General features: G+C 40.1%; 2 protein-coding genes across 5 annotated transcripts in view; both read left to right on the forward strand.

Annotated features, from left to right (window-relative positions):
• myom2a (myomesin 2a) overlaps nt 1-5,689 on the forward strand; it is an 83,827-nt gene extending 78,138 nt beyond the window's left edge. For 2 of the 4 annotated variants that reach the window (XM_085785952.1, XM_085785979.1), the window contains 5 exons: nt 589-752; nt 1,703-1,739; nt 2,808-2,830; nt 2,982-3,037; nt 4,878-5,689. In XM_085785952.1, coding sequence (XP_085642078.1) covers nt 589-752; nt 1,703-1,739; nt 2,808-2,830; nt 2,982-3,037; nt 4,878-5,423 — 826 coding nt within the window. In that variant the 3' untranslated portion in view covers nt 5,424-5,689. The remainder of the gene's footprint in view (nt 1-588; nt 753-1,702; nt 1,740-2,807; nt 2,831-2,981; nt 3,038-4,877) is intronic. The other 2 variants (XM_085785970.1, XM_085785960.1) reach the window with 1 other exon arrangement.
• Nucleotides 5,690-8,809: 3,120 nt separating this feature from the next.
• LOC146992392 (uncharacterized) lies at nt 8,810-21,464 on the forward strand. The gene is made up of 4 exons (XM_085792620.1): nt 8,810-9,280; nt 13,973-14,137; nt 17,629-17,753; nt 19,642-21,464. The coding sequence occupies exons 1-4, from the start codon at nt 8,810-8,812 to the stop codon at nt 21,455-21,457; spliced, it is 2,577 nt and encodes an 858-aa protein (XP_085648746.1). The 3' UTR covers nt 21,458-21,464.
• The last annotated feature ends 3,165 nt before the right edge of the window (nt 21,465-24,629 follow it).

The raw sequence follows: 24,629 nt of genomic DNA on the forward strand, positions 1-24,629 counted from the left end.
CCTGCGTGATTTATTCTGTCGGCATTTAAATGTCACACTCCGCGGTGAAAAACCTGTTTACTGAGGGATAACAGTCGCATTCATCCACAGAGAAAGTTAATTACCTGACATTTCTTTTCTTTCTTTCTTTCTTTTTAAACCTGTGACTCAGACGTTTGGAGCTGTTGCCAGTTGTTGTAGTAGTTTTGTATGTGTTTAAAGGGATAGTAGCATTTTTTTTTAAAGTGGGGTTGTATGATCTACAAATAGCCCCTAAGAACTTTAATTGCAGTAGAAGACTCTCTGCACTCCTCCCGTTAGCAACGCCAGCCCATAATAGCCCTGCCCAGAGATTTACAACATACAGTGTTGTGAACAGACCCAAAGAAACGGCCTATTTTCGCAGCCTAAAAGAGGTTTTACCTGAAAAAAAATACACAGTTCCATTGTTCGCTATAATATAATTTTTTCCAGCCTAACGGGAGAGTCTTCTACTGCAATTAAAGTACTTAGGGGATATTTATAGATCATACAACTCCACTTATTCCTGATCTGGCAGTGTGAGAGTGTGAAAATAAAAATAAAAAACGTTTGGTTTTGAACCCACAGGGAGTCGAAGATCGCCTCCTCGGAGAAGATGAGGATCGGAGGAACGGCCGAGATGGCCTGGATGCAGATCTGTGACCCGTCCGACAAGGAGAAGGGCCACTACTCCATCGAGATCTCCGACGGCGTCCAGACTCACACCAGGACCTTCGACCTGTCCGGACAAGGTCTAGACTGCACACGCGTTTGTCTACTTCTCTTACTTCTCTGTTTTAAAGGGATAGTTCAACATTTTGGCAAATTTGCCCATTGCCATAATCATAGCAATAGGTTTGTTACCTTCAATTGTCGGTGCAAGCTATTTCTAGAACGGCGGAGCAGAGCCGCGAGCTGCTCAGGGCTGTGCTATGGAGGCTAAGGGAATTTCTTTGTTTCCCTCATCAAACTCATCAAATACACAATCCAACAACTCCACAACGCTCTGGTGGACAAGTTGTGACCTGCACATTCACCACGCTATGAGATAATAACACAACGTTACCAGACAGAGTTGTTTTAGAGGGAAATTCATGCAAAACCGCTGATGCGCGTTGCCTTCAGGGACAGTTTTTCAGCAGGCAGACTCTGTATTTACCCTGTATTTACCTCGGAAACGGCTCAGTTTCATAACGTTGTGTTATTATCTCATAGCGTGGTGAATGTGCAGGTCACAACTTGTCCACCAGAGCGTTGTGGAGTTGTTGGATTGTATATTTGATGAGTTTGATGAGGGAAACCAAGAAATCCCATGAGCCTCCGTAGCGTAGCTCTGAGCAGCTCACGGCTCTGCTCCGCCGTTCTAAAAATAGCTTGCACCGACAATTAAAGGTAACGAACCTACTGCTAAGACTATAGGGATTATGGCAATGGGCCAATTTGCAAAAATATTGAACTATCCCTTTAACACATTTTATATATACAGCGCTTTTACAGCTCTCAAAAACGCTTTACATAAAATCAAATACAGAGGAAATAAAATACAGAAAAAATATGTACTGTAAGTGCTCAGTGCAGAGAGAAAGAAAGAAAAATAAATGAAAAGTACATAGTTATTGCACATTGTTTGTCCTTCTATGTGTGTTTGTAATTAATTTTAAATGCCTGTGTTGATTTAACATGACTCTTGTTCTTCTTGCAGCCTACACTGATGCCTATGAGGAGTACCTGAGACTGAAGTGAGTTTGTGTCTTTAAACGTTGTTTATAAACTCCACTAATCATCAATGTTGGGCACGTTACCTTTAAAAACGTAATTAGTTATAGTTACTAGTTACTTTCCCACCCAAAAGTAAACTGAGTTAGTAACTGAATTACTACATTATAAAAGTAACTAATTGCGTTATTTTTTTACGTAAAAGAAATGCTAAAATATGTCAAATTACTTGGACTCGCCCCCCTAACCACTGAAAAAAATGCGTAGGATAGATAGATAGATAGATAGATAGATAGATAGATAGATAGATAGATAGATCAGATAGATAGAACGATAGATAGATAGATAGATAGATAGATAGATAGATAGATAGATAGAACGATAGATAGATAGAAAGAACGATAGATAGATAGAACGATAGATAGATAGAACGATAGATAGATAGATAGATAGAACGATAGATAGATAGAACGATAGATAGATAGAACGATAGATAGATAGAACAATAGATAGATAGATAGAACGATAGATAGAACGATAGATAGAACGATAGATAGATAGATAGATAGATAGATAGAACGATAGATAGATAGAACGATAGATAGATAGAACGATAGATAGATAGATAGATAGATAGATAGATAGAACGATAGATAGAACGATAGATAGAACGATAGATAGATAGATAGATAGATAGATAGATAGATAGATAGATAGATAGATAGATAGATAGATAGATAGAATATACTGTATATGACAATGAGGAGAAAAACAACACAAAACACAGACGTACCTAAAGTACATAAAACACATAGTGTATAAAAACACAATAAATAAATATGTGGGTAAAAGTTGCATGTAATAGGGTTAAAAGTGCTTATCAGTGAATGAATCAAAAGGAGGAATTATACGCATGTATTATTATTTTGTGACGGGACTTCTTGAGTCAAGTAACAACACATTTCAACGGTATACCAGCGTTATAACGAGGGAAACTCGATTACTTGTTACTGTAACAAAAGTAGCACTGTTAGTAACGCCGATAACTCCCATCGCTGCTAATCATGTTGTGTTTCTATTTCGTCCTCCAGGGCAGCTGCATTTGCTGAGAAGAGTGAGTATAAACCTCCTTTTAAGCCTGTTTGCACTGGAACAGGTGGAGTCTGAGTTCACCCGAGTGTAAACAGACCCAGATTCTTCTCAGCCGTGTGTGTTGGTTTGTTTGATGTTTTGATGTGACTCACATGTCGGTTGTTTCTCCTCAGACCGCGGCAGAGTGGTCGGCGGTCTGCCTGACGTGGTCACCATCATGGAACAGAAGGTGAGGATGAAAAGATATGTATCACAAAGTGCTTTACACCATAAAAGCAGACAAAACAAAGCAAAAATAAAACCCAAAGTAACGCAGATACACGCGCGCGCACACACACACACACACACAGACACACACCCGTGCACACACTCAGTTATAAAGCTTAAAAGAAGGCAACTGAAGCGCTATCTTACGCTACAATTTGACGTGAGGAAACACCAGGGACTGGATAAAACCAAATAATTAAATGAAATGATAAAAAATAACTAAAATTATACCATAAATATGCTAAGACTAAAAAGATTTAAAGTAAAAATGAATACAAAATAAAATAAAATAATAATAAAAAAATTAAATAAATAAATAAAAAATCGTTATAAATGCAATAAAAGGATAGGAAAACTAATAAAATAGTGAAACCTATAAGTAAAATCTAATCAAAAGCCAAGCGAAAAAGGTGTGTTTTAACTTTGCTCTTAAAAATGTCCACATTCGCAGCTGCTCTCAGGTCTTCAGGAAGACTGTGAGTTTTGGTTCTGACTTTAGGTATTAATAAAAGGCCTGATGATGGGCCTTTGTTGCCGGTCTTTTGTTAAAACATCACTACTGTAGCTACATCTGTCAGTGTTGAGTTGCTCTGACCCGGCAGCATTCCTCTGAATCTACGAGCCGTCGCTTCCTTTTATCTACTATTTATTCTTAGGAGACACAAACAATGAGATCTACGTCGCCTTTGTGGCGTCAACCAAAGGGTTTCTGAAGCTCAGAATGAGCTGCTCTCAACATTTTGGCAAACTGGCCCATTGCCATAATCCCTATAGTCATAGCAGTAGGTTTGTTACCTTTAATTGTCGGTGCAAGCTGTTTTTAGAACGGCGGAGCAGAGCCGTGAGCTGCTCAGAGCTACGCTATAGAGGCTAATGGGATTTCTTGGTTTCCCTCATCAAACTCATCAAATACACAATCCAACAACTCCACAACGCTCTGGTGGACAAGTTGTGACCTGCACATTCACCACGCTATGAGATAATAACACAATGTTACCAGACAGAGTTGTTTTAGAGGGAAATTCATGCAAAACCGCTGATGCGCGTTGCCTTCAGGGACAGTTTTTCATCAACAGTCTCTCCATGTCCCTCTAAAACAACTCTGTCTGGTAACGTCCTGTTATTATCTCATAGCAATAAATAATATAAAAATATACCTTGCACCGACAATTAAAGATAACAAACCTATACTGCTATGACTATAGGGATTATGGCAATTGGGCAGTTAAACTATCCCTTCAAATGAGAATAGTAGTAAATGAGACTCACTCTAGTGGTCAGGAGAGGAACTGCACAATTTAATTAGTCTAAAAAAAACTGAAAAAAGTCGATATAGCTTGTCCTGTTCCTCACTCAGCTCAGATGAATCTTTGTTGTATAGTTTTGTTAAAGGGACAACGAGGAGTTTCTATTTGGTTATAAAAAAGTCTCACGTTAATGTGGATGAATCTACGTTACCCACACTTTGATAAATATATCGTTTTGTCGCTATCGTTATTTTGTTATTATTAGTGGTGGCGGAAATGCGTTTCTTTACTTTCGATTTCATGGCGAGTCATGAGAATAACGCCGCCGAATCGCCGTTTATGGTCGGAACTACGACGGTATGTGATCGTCTTCGAACCTCTGACTTTAATTCTTGATGAATGAAAACATGAGTCTGTCTTGCGCCGGTCAAAGAATTTCACGGTGCGCGGAGGCTCATAAATGTAGTGTGAAAACGCTTCGCTTTTCCAAAACTCCTCGTTGTCCATTTAAACTCTGACTAAACCCCGACTCTCCTCCGGTCTCTCTCTCCTCAGTCGCTGAGCCTGACCTGCACCGTGTGGGGCGAGCCGACCCCCGAGGTCACCTGGTTCAAGAACGAGCAGGAAGTCACCTCCAGCGAGCACACCAAGGTCACGTTCGAGGGCGGCAAGTTCGCCAGCCTCGTCATCACCAAGGTGACGCCCGACGACTCGGGCAAGTACAGCATCAACGTGCGCAACAAGTACGGCGGCGAGTTCGTGGAGATCACCGTCAGCGTGTACAAGCACGGCGAGCAGATCCCCGAGCCCAAACTGGGGCAGCCCCGGATGGCCGCCACGCCCGCCAGCACCCCCGCCACCACGCCGATGCCGCCCAAGTCCCCCGCCCCGCACTCCAAGACCCCCACCCCCACTCCCTCCAAGTCCCACACCCCGGCGCCGTCCCTGAAGAGCCCGACCCCGGCGTCCACCCCGATCCCCAAGTCCCCGACCCCGACCCCGAGGTCCCCGACCCCCAAGTCCCCGCCGTCCACGCCTCGCAGCGTCCGGTCCCCGACCCCGCCCAGATTCATGAAGTCTCCGACCCCACCCAGGAAGTAACCACAGCAACAGCGGCGGTGGCGGTGGTGACATCACATTTGCTGATGTTTAGCATGAGTGTGAAACCATTTGAAGTAGGGATGCACATGATTAACCGTTTAACCGTTAACCGATAACGGGAACTTTGACTGATTAATACTATCGGTTATTTTTTTTTTTTTTATTAGCTCCTTATGTCGTCAACTCATTGGGGGCGTGTCGACACGTGCAGACTTCCACGTGCCTTCAGTCATATTTCGCAGCAAAAAGTTACACAGGAGGACTGACAGTATGTGCAGCAGCAGCCCCAGTGAAGGAAGATCAGACAATAAATGTAGCCTACATGGACATCGATATGTAACAACGGCGCTGAAAAAATGAAAAATAAAAAAAGAGGACGTCGCTGCTCTCCAGCCAGTTCACCTGCAGCTCCACAGAGGAGCTCTGCTGTTCCTTCAGTCTGGTGTTTGGCTGCACTTTGTAACTAAAACAGTTCTACATTGGACGATCTAACCTCCATATGAATTATATGAAGTATTTAGCGGCAAAAAAAAAAGAAAAAAATTGGAGCAATCTTTTTTTTTTGCTGTTTAATACACATGTGCACCGCCAGTGTCGTAATCTTATCGGTTAGCGGTTAATAATCGGTTTACGAGCGTTGGTTATCGGTCAGAAAAAAAATTTAAAATGTGCATCCCTAATTTGAAGAAGTTGTTGTTGTTGTTTAGGCGTAGTCGCTGGTAAAAGTCCCACTGCTACGACTCCTCTGCTGCTAACTCGTCCCTCGCACGTCGTTTTTTTTTGTGTCACTGTATTCAAGAACTAGTCACACATTTAGACGCAGGACTAACAAAAAAAACAAAAAAAAAACACACAACACACAGCAGAGGGACTTTTTACAGCGGCTGCTTCCGTAGACGTCCGAGTATTAGGACCACATTGAGAAAAAAAAAGAAATACAGACTTTGAGAATAAAGTCGTACATTTCCTACGAGAAAAAAGTCATAACATTACGAGAATAAAGTTGTACATGTACGTGAATAAAGTCGTAAATATACGAGAATAAAGTCGTACATTTCTTACGAGAAAAAAGTCATAACATTACGAGAATAAAGTCGTAAATTTACGAGAATAAAGTCGTAAATTTCCTACGAGAAAAAAGTCGTAAATTTCCTACGAGAAAAAAGTCATAAGATTACGAGAATAAAGTCGTAAATTTACAACTTTTTTTCTCGAAGTTTGTGATTTTTTTATTTGTGAATGTGGCCCTAATACTCCGTCGTACAGGTGGGAAGGATTTAAAATGAGAAAAAGAAAAAGGCCGAAAGGGGTCGATGTTAACGTTCAGTGTTTTCAAAAAGCTGCACCTTCCACTTCCACAGCGTTTTGGTCGTGGAAAGCCTGTTCTCTGTGTTTTTAAACTGTGATTCTGGTTCATTATAATAACTCAGGTCTTAATCCTGTAGCTTTGGCTGCAAAAACAAACTGGAGCTCATCATGTTATAACTTTAACTTTGGGACACTTCAGGTGCCGACCTGTCTGATCACGTCTTTTGACTTCTGACTTGTGTTGGTTTAGTAAAAAAGAAAAAAAGAAAGTCAAAGTGCAGAAATAAAAACCAGAGTTGTTATAAACCAGAGTCCTTGAAGCTGCTTGAATCCCAGGTAGCTCTCATGTTGTTGGAGGTGATTCTGCTCTGTGACTTTGTTGTTTCTCCCCCAGCCAAAAAAAAAAAAAAAAAAAAAAAAGCTTTGTGATGGCAATAAACTTTACTTATCAACCTCCTCCTCCTGTTGTCTGGCTCATAATCTCTTCTCTGACTCCAAACCAAAATACCACATCATCATCATCAACAGCAGCAGCAGCCAGAGATGGACAGAGTACTCGACCCCAGTACTTGAGTAAGAGTACAAATACTACTGGTTAAAATTTACTCCGTTACAAGTAAAAGTAGCTCAGGCGACATGTTACTTGAGTAAGAGTAAAAAAAGTACTTGCTTTTAAAGGTACTTAAGCATCCAAAAGTACATGCTTGTAAAAGTAAGAAGAGTAAGAGTAAATTTCTTATTTTCCACATCAATGAATTACTATAATTGTTTCTAAATGAATTTAAGGACCTTTTAACTCTTGTTTCTAAGAATGAACTCTTTGAAACCAGCTGTACTGATGTGCTGCTTTTAGGGGTTAGGGTTTCCTTCTTTGACAAACACAGCTTGTGTCCAAAAGTATTTTATAAAAAAAAAAAGAGCAGACCTGAAAGTAACGAGTACTTTTCTGCCTTCCTAGAAATTAACTTGAGTAAAAGTTTTCATTGTGTTATGTTTTTTTATTTTGTTTTCCTTTTCTCTCACTTTTTAAAGCAGAAGTAAGCAGAATGTTTATGTTAATATGAGTCTTAAATAGTTATATCTTCCGACAGCAATCACTTACATAGAGTGTTTGGTCTGAAACACGGGTCTGTCAGTCACTCTGCTCTGCTGTAAGCCGAGGAGAAAACTTTCCTTGTATCCTACAACCTTTATCCAATGAGGAGAGAGAATGGAATAAAGGGGCGGTCCTCTCTGTATGTGCAGCCAAGGGATGCGCGTGAATGTGGTGACGTAGGGACGAGGGCGGGGACTGCTAACTCCATCGGCTGACAGGAAGTTAGCCAAAACCACCGGATCGCTTACTTCTGCTTTAATTTATATAAATTTGTAAATTTGTATTTATAAAAAATGTGTTGGTAAATTATGACTAATTTGATTGTGATTAATTATTTCTGACTTTCTGGTTGCCAATAAAAAAAACTCGAGTAAAAGTAAGAATATTTGTCTTGGAAATGTATTGAAGTAAGAGTAATAAGTACCAAAGAAATCTAATAATACTCAAGTAAAGTACAAATCCTCTGGATCTCAGGTAAATTCTCTCCGTTACTGTCCACCACCACTGGCAGCAGCTATGAAACAGAAGTATTCAAACTGTAAACAAAGCCCAGGTGAGCTCAGGTGGGCGGGGCTTAAGGTGCTGCAGGCAGGTTCAACAGGCTTATTCATTTCTACACAGTTAGAGTTCATAGCTCCACACACACACACACACTGACACACACACACATCGGAGCTGCTGTAGGTTGGTGGTGCAACAGGCGGGAGATGATCAGAGAGCCATGAAGTAAGTCTGATCGATCACTCTCTTCTGTCACTTCCTGCAGCTGCCTTGGATTATTGATCATCAGTGACCCACATGTCATCTTTTATTTACCTTCCTTTGGGGAATCACACTGGACTAACAGGTTTTCACTTTTTTTTTTTTTTTTAAAGTCTTTACATATGTAAACTGCTGGTTTCCAGTGTCACGTCGCACTGCTGAAAGGTGGAGAGGTGGAAAGGAGGTGGATGAGAGGACAAGAAGTCTGAGATCTGATATCATGGCGTCCAACCTGTCCCTGGTGTCCTCGCTGAGGGACGAGGAGAAGGTGTTTTACGTGCAGCCTCACTACAAGGAGTCGTACCGCCTGGCCATCTACGCGCTGCTCCGCGGGGGCAAAGAGGCCTACGAGGAGTTCCTGCAGGCCGAGCAGATCGGTCACCTGCTGTCCGAGGAGGAAGTCCTCTTCGTGCTGGACAACGCGGAGCTGCCAGAGCCAGAGGAGGACGGAGGAGAAGACGAAGCAGCAGCAGCAGAGGCGAGGAGGGCGGTGGAGGATGGAGACCCCCACCTAGCCTCCACCTACTTCCCCTCCGAGTCGGACGAGGAGGTTCCTGAGCTGGACATGGGCTGGCCCGAGGTGATGCTGCAGGACGCCGACACCAGCATCAGCCTGCTGTTCCACCCGCCGCGCCAGAGCATGCCCAGCATCAAGGAGGTCATCCGCAAGCAGATCCAGGAGGCCAGACAGGTGAGGCTATAGGCTGACTGGACCGGTGTAGCTACATGCAGGGGTTCACTATTAAACATCTGGCTGCACCTGAACGCACCACTTTACTGCTGGTTCTGATAAAAACCATCAGCTCTGGAACACCAGTCTGGTTCTGAAGTGATGGATCATGAAGTCTCTGAACTCTGGAGCTTTTAAAGTCACTTTAAAACTGTTTTGGTAACACTTAATTAAAGTTATTTAGTACATTATTAAGCATGAATTAACTGTTTACAGATATATTAACAATCATTACTATGTAGGCTATTACTTAGGATTAGGAAACACTATAATAAAATTAATGTAGCCTATTAGTAAGCAGATAATTAAAGCAGAAGTAAGCGGAATATTTGTGTTAATATAAGTCTTAAATAGTTATATCTTCCGACAGCAATCACTTACATAGAGTGTTTGGTCTGAAACACGGGTCTGTCAGTCACTCTGCTCTGCTGTAAGCCGAGGAGAAAACTTTCCTTGTATCCTACAACCTTTATCCAATGAGGAGAGAGAACGGCATAAAGGGGCGGTCCTCTCTGTGTGTGCAGCCAAGGGATGCGCCTGAATGTGGTGACGTAGGGACGAGGACGGGGACTGCTAACTCCATTGGCTGACAGGAAGTTAGCCAAAACCACCGGATCGCTTACTTCTGCTTTAAGCATTAATATATAAACTAATGTGTTAATTAATGCTGAGTAATGCATACATAATGATAACTAATTACATTATTCAACTTTTATTATTACTTAATAAATTGTTAAAGCAGAGGGGGATACAAGGATACAAGGAAAGTTTTCTCCTCGGCTCAGAGCAGAGCAGAGTAACTGACAGACCCGTGTTTCAGACCAAACACTCTATGTAAGTGATTGCTGTCGGAAGATATAACTATTTAAGACTTATATTAACACAAACATTCTGCTTACTTCTGCTTTAATTATCCGCTTAATAATGTACTAACTAACGTTAATTAAGGGACCCTTATTGTAAAGTGTTACCAAGTTTATTTATTTGGTTGATTAAAAACAACTGACAATAATCATTGATTGGTCAGTGAAACATTGACCAAAAGGTGTAGCCTAGACTGAAGCTAAAGCTGATTGTGTCTATAAAAATCTATAAAGTTCTTATACAATGAAGATTAAGAGCCGAGAAAAAAACAAAAAAACAAAACAAGACGGACAGGTTCAATATTATGCAAAACAAAAGAAAAGTAGAAAAGTAAGAACAGACAAGCTCAAGCTTATAATATCTTGTTTATACATAGGCTACTTTCAGCATTCACCCGTATTTCCTTCAGGAAATGCATTCTCTAGTTTTTTTATGTATTTATAGTTCATGACACTATATAATAACACATTTAGCATTAGAAGTGTTATTACTTATTTAATTCATAAATAATTTATAAACATTTATCAATAGCTAAATGTTTAATCAATCATTTATATTGATAGGAACATTTATGCTGCACTTAGACTAATGGTCAGTGACAGTGAGTGTGTTAATAGATGTTTTATATCATTCAGGTAGTTTACTACTTGTTAAGTTAAGTTTTAGTTGTTTCATGGAGTTTAAACATTTGATAAAGTTAAAAAAAGGATTGTAGTTGAAGTTAGATTTGAGTTTATTTTAAGTTGTGGCCCTGGTGGTTTCTGGTAAAGTGGATGTAGACGTGATCTTGTACTTGTACTGTTTTACACTGATGAGTAAGATTGTTCCAGTCAATTAAAACATGCAGGAACACATCACAGTGTTGGATCACACACTGTAGTTTGTAGCGTTAGATACACTTTGTCTCTAGGAGCTCAGCAGCAGCAGCCGCGTGTTTGAACACGGCCTCCTGCTCTGTCCTACGGCGCCTCATACTGACACTGACACTTATAATGGAGGGAGGGTTTAGTTTTCACCTCTTTAATGTATAAATTATCCTTTATAAGTAAATGACATCGAAGCAGAAAGAGAGTTCGGAGTGTATTTAAAGTCTCAATAGGAAAAAGCACTTCACAAAAACATATAATCCTATGTAATGAGTCTCAGTTTTCAAAGTAAATAGTTAATAATTGTCAAATGAGGTTTAAGAAACAGACAAGATCCCCTGCTAATGTCCATTCAGGGGCTTTTATTTTGTCGGTCTCTCCTGGTTTCCTGTCATTGCTCTACTGTGTATAATAGGACATAATCATATAAGCAGCTTAAATGTTTTTTTGTTTTTTTTTTGATAATGTTTAATTGCATTCCACCAACTACAGAGGTTTATACTTTAATAGTTACATTAGTTCAATCTTTTTGATAAGAAATGAAACCCGACGTGGATTTAAAACATGTATAGATAGATCAATCACAATGATGATATAACAACACTGTATCCATAGAAGTGCATCATCATCACTGCTCAGCATCTCTTTACCTTAAGAATAATAATTAAAAACTGTGGTTAACGGCTACCAGTGAACATTCAATGAAACTTTATTGCACAACAGGTTTTTGGAAACAGAACTACAAACAGTAAAAGTGAAGTAATGAGAACGTTGTTTCAGCGACTGCAGCTGCTGCAGGAAAAATCTGAACACCCGAGGCGACTCCTCGGTCGGTCGGTCGTTAGTCTCCTTCATGAGAATCAGAGACTCAACAGGAGGTTTCTACACAACTTGACATTTAAAGAACAGACACACACACACACACACACACACAGGAACGTGCCAGCTTTGAAAAGTGAGCACAGTGTCCCACTTACAGATCCATGACATTAAAGCTGCCAACGTGCCCCAACCAGCTCCACGATCGGCTCCACACGCCGATCAGACTGAGCTCAGACATTCACAGCAGGGCGTGTGTGTGTGTCTTTGTGTGTGTCTTTATGTGTGTGTGTGTGTGTGTGTTGGACTTCCACCCTCTACATGCCCTGACGATAGAGCAGCCTCACTGTGACGGAGCTGAAGCTGAAGCTGAATCACACTGCAAAAATTCAAAATCTTACCAAGAATATTTGTCTTATTTCTAGTCAAAATGTCATTTCTAGTCAAAATAAATCTCATTCTACTTAAAATAAGACTCATCACATTTAAAAAGTAGCTTGTTTTCAGACACTTTTTACTTTTTTCAAGCAGATTTTCCACTTTAAATAAGTAGAAAAATCTGACAGTGGATCAAGTTTTTCTTTCTTATTACGAGCACAAACAACTTGCTTTCACTGGCAGATTTTTCTACTTATTTCAAGTGAAAATGAGTTTGAAACAAGTGAAAATGATCTAAAAACAAGTTTATTTTTTTTCTTATTTTAAGTGGAAAGAGATTAGTTTGGACTAAAATTGAGACATTTTGACAAGAAAGAAGACAAATATTCTGGGAAAGATTTTGAGTTTTTGCAGTGCAGATCAAACTCAGTCCGATCTTCATGCACGTGTCCCGTCCTGTTAGTGACTCATTCATAAAAATGTGCATCATCAGGCCAGATGTTTGGATGTTGTGGTGTTAATACACATCAAGACTTTTAATCACACAGAGAGAGAGACTCGCCTGAACTTCATCACCATCACATCATAGTTTGAGCAAGTAAAACTTTATTTTACTGTGAAACTGTCTGGATGTTAAAAACTCCAGATGTGTTAAAACATAGTAAAGTATAAGTTAAAATAAGATAAGATGCCAATAAGCCAATAACCTTAAAGTAGTCATAGACATTGTTGTGGAAATGACAATGAAATATCTATCTATCTATCTATCTATCTATCTATCTATCTATCTATCTATCTATCTATCTATCTATCTATCTATCTATCTATCTATCTATCTATCTATCTATCTATCTATCTATCTAATAATAAATAAATAATACTTATCAGAAGAAGAAAAAAGTAAAGTTAAGATTAGATAAGATAAACTTCATTCGTCTCATGCTGCTGGGGAAATGCACAGTGTTGCAGCAGCCAAAGGAATATAGAGCACTAATAATAATATAAAAGCAATAAAGTTAAAATAAATAGATAAATTGTACAGAATATGTCCAGTCCAGTAGTGAGCACTGAGCAGTGACAAAATATAAAAGAAATTATGTTATGGGTTAAGAAGAATTGATAATGAATAAGTGACAAACCTAAAAAAAAACTAAAAAAAATACATTAAGGCTTAAAGCTGCTCTCCAGACAAATTAGCGTGTTCACTTTTACTTTTTCACTTATAGAAATGTTATATATGCTATAATGAACATACCTAATGTGTCTTCCATGACCCAGTATATACATACACACATACTATATGATCTACTCACAGTTAAATGTGTTTATGTAAGAATATTGTAAATAATATTTACCTGTTTTTAATGTAAAATTCTATGTTGACAACGTGTATTAATATTACATACCTTTATTTAAAAACATACATGTTTAAATATCTTTCTTAAAATACATTTTTCATTCGTCTCTTAGGCATTTGGCTCCTATATATAATCAATATGAATCAATATATATTGCAGGGTTATATAGACATCTTTGTCAGTATATGAAACATGCATACGTGCTTCATATATATAACATACACATATTTTACAGTGTACATATTTGATGCTGTTATCAATAATTTAAATGATGATATATTAGAATTAACAACATGTTTAACTTAGATTTTCAGTTTTTCTGATTTGTTAACATTAATGTACTGTATATATTATCCACGTGTCTCCAGGTTATCGCCATAGCGATGGACGTCTTCACCGACGTGGACATCTTCAAGGAGGTGATCGGGGCGACGCTGCGCGGCGTGGTGGTCTACATCCTGCTGGACGACGCCCAGGTCGGCAGCTTCCTGACCATGACGCACAGAGTCGGCATCAACATCCAGGATTTCAAGGTGAGAGAGAGGCTCTGTGTTGCATTATGGGATGGCACCCCAAGCGATGTCAGTGGTGTGGAGAGCACAGAGAGCGTGGATGAAGTGCACGAGCTGCAGAGCTGAAGGTTTTGGTTTTATCGTCATGTGTCTCTCTTCACATCGATACCATCAATCAGTCTGTGACTGCAGTAAAAACATATGACAATTCACTTATTTTAAAGGGATAGTTCCCCCAAAATTCAAATTTCACTCATTATCTACTCACCCTCATGTCGACTAAGGGCTGGGAGAAGTTTCAGAGTCCTCCGTGCCTTCTCGGAGTTACAGTGGGGCTCCATGCAGCAGTATTTGTCCATATAATGGTTGTGAATGGTGCTCACTTTTCTTCGTCCAAAAAGACACACCAAAAAACATCCAAATACCTCCATAGTGCTCGTCTGTAATGTCCCTCTTGTATTGAAGCCCCAACATGAGAAATTGTTCCGAAAGAAATTAAATAAGTCTATATTTTAAGCTTGTTTGTAGCTGTGTCAGTGCAAATCTCTCGTGATTTGCACTGACCGGCGGAACAATTTCTCAAGTCGGGGCTTCAATACAAGAGGGACATTACAGACGAGCACTATGGAGGTATTTGGATGTTTTTTGGTGTGTCTTTTTGGACGAATAATAATGAGTGAAATTTGAATTTTGGGGGAACTATCCCTTTAAATCAACGCATCAAACGCTTCCCCATGAGTTCAAATCAAATCTTATGAAAACTATGAAACTGAAACTGCTGCGTTTGCCTCTGGTACATTCTGTCTCCATCATCGTGACTCCACCCCGTCACCTCTTACATCCAACTCTGTAAATGTCAGACTCGTTTCTGCAGCAAGACAGCATCGGTGTGTTCGTCTGACACTGATGCATAGCTACATAATTAGCCTGTATTCAAAGATAATGAGTTATTCTAAAAAAAAATTACCTTATTATTTATACGTATTATCATCCTTACTTATTTTGTCATTCATCCGTCTATCTTATTCTTTTATTTATTTCTTTATTTTTATTCTTTCATAATAGTTATCTTATGTTCTGTGTGCATCTGCTCTGGTTCTGTCCCCCTTTTTTGTTTTTATTCATCTATTACACTCACTTGTGCCCTGTATTATTCACTATGTTTTTTTTTTCAATTTTTTTGAGTAATTAAATACAATTTTGATAAAAAAAGAAAAAAAAAAAGATAATGAGTTATTCTAAAAAAAATGCAGGAGTAGGATGATTTATCTAAAGGTATGAACAGGGCCGTTGCTAGGAATTCTGGGCCCCCTTAAAGAATACTAAAGTGGGCCCCCTCCCCCTAACTTTTCCTTTTTTTTTCTTAGACTACGTATGTATTATCGTTTTTTATTTAGCCTTCTTTGTTTTGATGCTAATGCAGCATTACACTGCAAAAACTCAAGTATCTTAGCAAGAATATTTGTCTTATTTCTAGTCAAAATGTCATTTCTAGTCAAAACAAATCTCATTATACCTAAAATAAGACAAATCATATTAAAAGTAGCTTGTTTTTAGACACTTTTTACTTCTTTCAAGCAGATTTTCACTTGGAATATAATAAAAGTAGAAAAAATCTGATAGTGGTGCAAGTTTTTCTTCCTTATTACAAGCACAAAAAACTTACTTTCACTGGCAGATTTTTCTATTTATTGTGAATTTAAGTGAAAATTATCTAAAAACAAGTAAATTTTTAGGTAATGAGTCTTATTTTAAGTGGAAAGAGATTAGTTTTGACTAGAAATGAGACATTTGGAGAAGAAATAAGACAAATATTCTTGGAAAGATGTTGAGTTTTTACAGTGTACTATGAGTATTAGTCAGGGTCTTACGCAGAATAAATCAGTCATACAAAGATTAGACTACTGGGGTTTTTTATGGGCCCCACTGGGCGCTGGGCCCCTAGAGTTATCATCACCTTTCTCCCCTATACAACCGCCCTGGGTATGAATGAAAACATTTCCTGTCACTCTCTACTGTACGTGTTTTTATTTCCTCACAACAAAAAAAGTCCAAGTCAAGTCAAAGAGGGAAACTCATCACTTTCTGTCGGATCAACACAGAAACACATTTACTCTCTGAATTCACAACAAAATGATTCTTTTTTGGACATTACCTGTCATTTTGAAAAGAATAAACCAAAGCCGCTGTACTGTAGACTTGCAGCCTCAGCATTCATCAACGTTTTCCCCGCAGCCGCCGGAGAAGTTTTGCCTGTGGCCTGACCTTTCGAAAGTTGGCAGGAACATTTACTGGATTAAGTTTGACATTTTCTCCACACCCTGATGGAAACGCTGCCGTTTACCCCACTGCGTTTTTTTGCGTGGCAGCCGCACACAGAGGCAGTGGAAGTGCGGCTGCCGGATTTTCCTGTTGAGCAGCATCAAGGACGACGTTTCAACAGGTCGAACGACAGCTCTTCAGCAAAATGACGGCTTTTCAAGAGCTCTCTGCAAATTGCTTAGCCAGTAGCCACATCAAAAAATACCTCAGAGAAATTGGTGAACAGGTTTGATCTTGTTGAGTGTTACAGTACAAAAGGGTTGTGTGCTTTTGTGTGTGTGTTAAAGCTGCCTGTAAAGGAAAAACAGAGAAAAAAAAGTTCTTTTTTCCTAATTAATTTCTGTAATTAGCTACTTGGTTTGTGATTTACTTTTTGGTTTACACGTGTGACTCTAATGATCCATCATCATCAGTAAAAATTGAAATTCTGATGTCTTTGTAGCAGTAAAAGATGAAGAGGACAGTGGCTCATTGGGTTAATAAATAAAGAAGTTAGGCCAAATGAATGAATGAATGAATATTTATTTTGATAAAAAAATCAGGGGACAATATTAATAGACACTTTCGTGTAAATACGCAGGATTATAGCAATCAGCTAATTTCCATCCTTTGTCCCTAGGCAGGTTGATGTTAACATTGTAATTAATAAGACATTAATAATTAATAATAATAATAACATTAATAAAACGAGATATACTAGCAGTAGAAAAGTAAAAAAATAAAATAAAATAAAAAGTAAAATAACAATAAAAGTGACAGATAGACAGACAATGAATCTTGTTACTCATGACAGACCAAGAATAAAGTGGCCATTGAATGTTAAAGTGCAATCAAATGAATCAGTTTCTCAGTTTCTGTTGAAAACTTCTGTTGGGTCATATATATATTTATATATATAGTATTATTTATGTCATATATATTAAATATCCACATACTGACAGGCTTTGCGATGTATGCATATAATATGTCTTAAATATAAGCACAAAAATGAAAAAAATATGTTATATGCATATATGTTCAAATGTATGACATGGTTCAATTATCCATTAGGTTTTATATGTTATTCTTACCTGTGTACATTTGTATACATATGTTTTCATTTAACATGCATATATAATTCAATATAATGTACACATATTATAGATATATATATATAACTTGGTGACTCTTTTTATTTGTTTCTCCATCAGAACATTCGAGTTCGGACGGTGCAGGGGCAGCAGTACCAGTGTCAGTCTGGGGCAAAGTTTCACGGAGGTCTGGAGCAGAAGTTCATTCTGGTGGACTGTCAAACTGTTCTGTACGGCACTTATAGGTAAGTCTGAGCGAATCTTCTGAATCAGCTGTGCACACTTTAAATCTCAGAAACCTTCCTCAATGATATAAATATGCAATATGCAAGAGAGCAATAGGAATAGTGAACAAAGGAGGTTATTATGATCACACCAATGCAATGTTCATAAAATCACTGAAGACACTGAAATTTTGGGATCTAGTAGAATTCAGAACTGCACAAATTCTGTATAAAGCACATCATAAATTACTACTTGGCCATATACAAAAAAACGTTAGTGACAGAGTGAACACATGCAGTTGTAATGCTCCTCCTCAGTTTCTTATTAATTGTTCACACTACTCTGAAAAGTATGTGTGTATCTGTCTGTGGGGTGAAGCTGTGGAACAAGTTAACTGATGAGATCAAATAAAGTAAAAAAAAAAATCTGGTGCAATTTAAAAATAAGTTAAAAATGTTCATTTTGGAAAGACACAGTCTTGAAGTTGGGGAATGATTTAAATGTAGGTAGGAATGATTTGACAAATGTTAAATGTCTATTTTTTGCTTGGTATTTGAGTATGTACATGTAGGTGTGTGTATACATGTATGGGTGTAGATGGCATGTATGTGTGTTTGTTTATGTAAAGGTACTGTATATACATATATTTACATGTATGGTGTAAAGCAGTGGTTCCCAACCTTTTTCTTAAGGGACCCATATTTTTACCATTGTAAACTTTGGTGACCCCCACCCTGATGAAAAATAAAATAAAATAAGAAACATCATAACTTCTTTTACATGAAATACTTTATTATATTTCAGTAATTTAATAACAGCATGGAACAATGAGAAAAAACCTGTGTAAAATTACAACATATTCTTCAGAACTTGTACTTGTGTTTTTAAAAGTACAAGTTCTGAAGAATATGTTGTAATTTTACACAGGTTTTTCTCATTGTTCCACACACGCTCTGTTCCTCGTGATATAGGCCTATAACTTATTTATCTATTTAAATACACGAATAAATGTTTAATGTGGCCCTTGAATTTAGTTGATTTTGTCACATATATGAATTAAATGCTTAGCCTACTCATTTATTTAACATTTTAATTACATTAAAATTATGAAACACCTTAAAATCAAGAGGGCTTCGCGACCCCCCCCTGGATCTTTGGCGCCCCCCTTGGGGGTCGGGCCCCCCAGGTTGGGAACTACTGGTGTAAAGGTTAGGGCATCAATCAGCTTGTAGCTTCAGCCCTGACCCTTTCGATCAGCCATGCAGCCCTGCTTTTAGATGGATGTGTAACTGTTTTTTTGTGGTTCTATTTATTTATTTTTTGCTGATCGAAATAAACTCAAACTCAAACTCAAACTCAATGATTGGATTGGTCTTTGCTGGATTTCTTCAGGGTTCTTACGGATCCTTAAAAAGTCTTACAGTAAAAGGCATTGAATTCATTAATCTAAAAACAAGGCCTTAATTGGCATTAAAATATCTTAAATACATTTTTCAAAGGTCTTAAAAATGTTAATATTTGGTAAGTGGGATTTTATGATTGTAATTAGTCTCAAATCTCAAAATAATTGTTAACATTCTGACATAGAGAAGTTAGTGGCGGCCGTCAACGCTAAATTTCTCACCGCCACCAGCTCCCAAATCTGTTTTTTTTTTTTTTCCCCAATCATTCATGTAACAGTCACTTTACCTTGGACCACATAGGAAAGTGGGTAAAATTGTCCCTAACCCTATGTAATAGATGTGGAGATGTTTTTTTTGTTTTTTTTGCATTTGTGTTTATTGTGAAGTCGGTCTTAAATTTCATTTCAAGTGGCTTTAAAAACGTCTTAAAAAGTCTTAAATTTAAGTTGGCTTAAGCTGTAGGAACCCTGTTCTTTGTTGACCGTGCCTCCGTGTTGTTTTTCAGCTACACCTGGACGTACGAGAAGATCAACACCAGCATGGTGTTGGTGGTCACCGGGCAGCTGGCGGGCTCCTACGACGAGGAGTTTCGGAGGCTCTACGGCCGCTCCATCGTCCCCGTCGCTCTGTGCGCGGAGAACCCGACCAACCACTACGTGCCGGACAGTCTGGGCTACAACAGCGACTACGCCAGCCAACACTCCCTTCACCAGATCCACATGAAGCCCACGGTGATGCACGGCATGCGAAGCGCCCAGGACAACTGGTACAACAACAACAACGCGCCCAAGCTGACGAGGGGCTACAGCGTGGCGGACAGGCTGCACCAGTTCCACTCGCCCGACGTAGGGAACCTGGTCCGGGGCCACAGCTACGCCGGGGACTTGCAGAAGCTGCACCCCATGACTCGGCTGAGGATGGGCACCAAGGACGTTAGGGCTCAGAAGCAGCATCTGCACCACAGTCGCTACGGCACAGACCAAAGCCTGTTACCGTTCAACTCCGAGTCGTCGCTCAACCGCTGGAAGATCGACACGTACCTCAACGAGAGCGTCATGCATCTGGATAGGACCTTCGACGTCACGTCCCCCATCACGTCCCCGTTCAACAGTCAAACGGGCCTGAATGAGCAAGTTCACAGCCGGTCCCGGGACATTAAGTCGAGGATGGAGGAGATGCGGCAGAGGAGGCTCAGTCTGCAGGACTATAACCTCCGGCAGAGCCAAGAGTCTTTGAGGTCGATTTACAATCCTCTAGAAAGATCCACGTTAATGTCTTCAAACAGAAGTCTGGAAATGAGGCAGAGCTTGACAGATTTACAGACGAATGTCCAAAATGGATATAACGTGGAGAAAGTCGGCGAGTCGCACAAGGACGGCCTCAAAAGAGAGACGATGCAGACCTACGGCAGACACGAACCTCACGCTGCCGCAAACCCGGTCGTGAAACAGACCGATCCGTCCGTCAAGCACTCGCATTTGCACGCCAGCAACCTCAGCATCCACCACCTGAGAGCGATGGAGTCTTTGACGGAGGTCCCCGAGGACAAGGAAGGTTCAAACAGTCGGATCAACAGTTTGCACTCAGGCGCCCACAGCAATCGAGTCAAGGAACCCGCTCCCAAGGAAAAATCGAACTTCCCGACGAATTTGCAGCAGCAAATGCAGGATCAAATCAGAGGAAGTCACATCTCTGTCAACAGCTCAGAGTCGGCTGCTTCTGGAGGAACGGAGAAATCGGCGTCCAGTGCGGCGGATAGCGCACGAGAGGAATCGTCGTCGCTCCATAGGAAGAATTCCATTAAAAAGAAAATGCAGGCATTCCTTTCATCCGATGAGAAGAAGGCATCCAAAAAAGAGGATAAGGATAAGTCTATACAGAGAAAGAGCTCACTCAGATCACAGAACCAGCCCTTTGGGGCGGACCATTTGACACCGGCACCTGCTGCAGAACCAACGAGGTCCCAGAGCTCAGAACTCGAGAGCGAGAAGCATAAATCTCCCTTCCTGAGATTATCTCCTCTCCGTTCGAGCAGAAAGAAAACACCGGCGGAGGAGGATCAAGGATCAAAGACCACCACCACCGTGGAAACCCCAGCCCCAGCCCCAGCCCCAGCCCCAGCCCCAGCCCCAGCAGCAGCGCCGCCCAGGAGGAAAGCCTACAGCCGGTTTGAGTATCTGCTCAGCAATGAGAACATCCCCATGGCTACGGAGAAAGACAGAGGCAGCTCCGCTCCAACGCAACAGACAAGTAGCAATGACAACAAACTGGGACGACTGATGCAGCGAGTGGTTGGAAACATCCGGAGCAAGATGTCGTAGTTTGTGACAGAAGAAACTCAATAACTGTGGCAGGGCCGGCTGTAGGATTTTGGTGGCCCTAAACAAGATTTTTGTTTGTGGCCCACTCGAAGCGCAAACACCAAATCACTGGTTAAAACTGAATACAGACATGTTTATGCCCTCTGAGGTTTGAGGCCATTTTCTCGACTTTTACATATTTTCTTAAAGCATAAGTAAGCGATCCGGTGGTTTTGGCTAATGCTGCGTTCCAGGCAGGCTTTTGAAACCGTAAATTACAGCTTCAAGTCACGACTTACGACTTTGTAGCGTTCCAGGCAACCCACAACTCGCGTTTTTCCGACCTGTTTTACCTGTGAAAGTCACTATAACGGCCACTCGTAACTTCCGACCCGTGAACTCGTACCAGATCGAACTGGTACGACTTCACAGGTCGGAAAAACACGAGTTACGAGTTGCCTTGAACGCACCATAACTTCTTGTCAGCCGATGGAGTTAGCAGCCCCCGCCCTCGTCATGGATCTATTGGTCCTCGTCCCTATGTCACCACATTCAGGCGCATCCCTTGGCTGCACACACAGCCCTTCATGCAGTTCTCTCTCCTCATTGGATAAAAATTGTAGGATACAAGAAAAGTTTTCTCCTGGGCTCAGAGCAGAGCAGAGTGACTGACAGACCCGTGTTTCGGTCCAAACACTCTATGTAAGTGATTGCTGTCGGAAGATAGAACTATTTAAGACTTATATTAACACAAAAATATTGCTTACTTCTGCTTTAAATTTATCTTTTTAAGATACTTGCAGATGTAACAATACTCAAATGTTTTATGTCTAAATGTTAGAACCTCAGCTGTAAGCACACTGAGGCCAATTTGTCCTAGAACACTGTATAAAGAAATAATTTAGGCCAAATGCTGGAAATTTGAGGTCTGCTTTTTGAAAAATTTCAAATCCCTTGTGAAAAAAAGGAGAAAAGGTGTTTGCGCTCTTGCTCACTGTCCAAAAAAAAATCCTCTTTTCAGGTGCGTAGGCCAACAAACATTTGAGAGCAACAGGAGGAAAAGGCTCGCACACTGATCAAAAATGGCAATGTCCACCAGAGATTAACGGATGCAACAAAGATTTAATGGTCCATCAAACAAAAAAGTGCAACCATGGTGATAAAATAAAATAAAGAAACAAAAATAAGTAAGACAAAAACGTTTCGGCCTACACAGACAGAGACAGACTGAAGATGGCTGTGTAGGCCGAAACGTTTTTGTCTTACTTCTTTTTGTTTCTTTATTTTACTTTATCACCATGGTTGCACTTTTTTGTTTGATGGACCATTAAATCTTTGTTGCATCCGTTAATCTCTGGTGGACATTGCCATTTTTGATCAGTGTGCGAGCCTTTTCCTCCTGTTGCTCTCAAATCCCTTGTGAAAACACACCTTCAGTCATGAGAATGAACCGTTTTGATGCTTGAAACAGGATATGAATACAGTAATATATAAGTGTAGAAAACAAGTCTAAAATTACATTTTGTAAGATTGCTTTTTGAGCACAAATGTTGTCATTCTGCCATTTCTATTTTCACCAAATGTCTCAAATGTGAGATAAAAGAAGCTGAATATTGACTTCAAATTACATATAAAGCTCATAGCGTGCACGTGCAGACCTCAGGATGTTTAAATGACTTGAATGAACCCCGGTACCTTTCTGATCATGTGGCCCCCCCCCCACCTAACGGCTGTGGCCCTAAACAACCGCATAGAGTGTTTATGCCAGCGGACGGCCCTGAACTGTGGACAAAGAGGTGAGGGGTCCAGAAGAAGTCGAGATACTGTATAGGAAGGAAGCGTGGACGACTGCCATGTTCAGGAATGAAGGCAAAGTTAGTGTTCGGACCTTTTTGTTGTTTTATTTGTTAGTTTATTTTGGCTCCAACCACAACCACACCTCAGACTGGATGAGGTCACGTGTGCAATGTGCTGCTTTGTTCCCCTGATGTTCTCCGCAACACAAAGATGTATGTATCCGGTGTCCGACACCGGAGAAGTGTTTGCACGACCATGAATGAATCAGATTTTTACAAGGAAGCAGAGTTAATGTGAGAACACCAAAGCCTTTGTCTTCATGTTGAATCAGTTCCTGACTTTAGGTTTGCAAAAGTCCGGTGATAACTTTTGGTTTCCTTATTCTCTAACTGTCCAATGATCCGACCAAAGCCAGTAGTCATGGTGTGTCCTGTTCAGTCTGTCCCTGTTATAACTCTGTTATAACTCTATTAAAGGGATAGTTCACCCAAAATTCATTCATTATCTACTCACCCTCATGTCGTCTAAGGGCTGGGGTCTCGGCGTAGCAGTATTTGTCCATATAATGGTTGTGAATGGATACCAACTTTCTTCGTCCAAAAAGACACACCAAAAAACATCCAAATACCTCCATGCTGCTCGTCTGTAATGTCCCTCTTGTGTTGAAGCCCCGACATGAGAAATTGTTCCGCCGGTCAGTGCACTGACACTGGAAGAGCAGTGAACCGAGACACTGGGAGCTTCCGCTACAAACAAGCTTAAAATATAGACTTATTTAATTTTTTTCGGAACAATTTCTCATGTTGAGGCTTCAATACAAGAGGGACATTACAGACGAGCAGTATGGAGGTATTTGGATGTTTTTTGGTGTGTCTTTTTGGACAAAGAAAAGTTGGTATCCATTCACAACCATTATATGGACATGCACTGCTGCGCGGAGCCCCTCGTAACTCCGAGAAGGCACGGAGGACTCTGAAACTTCTCCCAGCCCTTAGTCGACATGAGGGTGAGTAGATAATGAGTGAAAATTTGAATTTTGGGTGAACTTTCCCTTTAAAACACATCATCACAGAGCCTCTTTGTGACATCTTCCTTCATCACCATCATTACCTTCGTTACACATCCCACCGCTGTAAATACACAACTAATTTGGGTTAATCCACAACTGTAAATAGTCCCACACTAATGCATTGCTTCCTCCTGTTTGAGTAATGTTTGTTTTTAAAAAGCACTCAGTGGCTCTGGGAAACCACAGAGCTATATATACGTACTTACTTCCTCATCAGAGGTTAACTGCTTGTCTGTTGTTTGTGAGACTGGAGACCTTCTATATAATATCCCTAATGGCATTTACTGTATTGCATCATCCACACTAGTGAACATGCCATTATATGTT

Source organism: Trachurus japonicus, chromosome 1, assembly GCF_045865225.1.
Source record: "Trachurus japonicus isolate A0001 chromosome 1, Traja_1.0".
Classification (NCBI taxonomy): domain Eukaryota; kingdom Metazoa; phylum Chordata; class Actinopteri; order Carangiformes; family Carangidae; genus Trachurus; species Trachurus japonicus.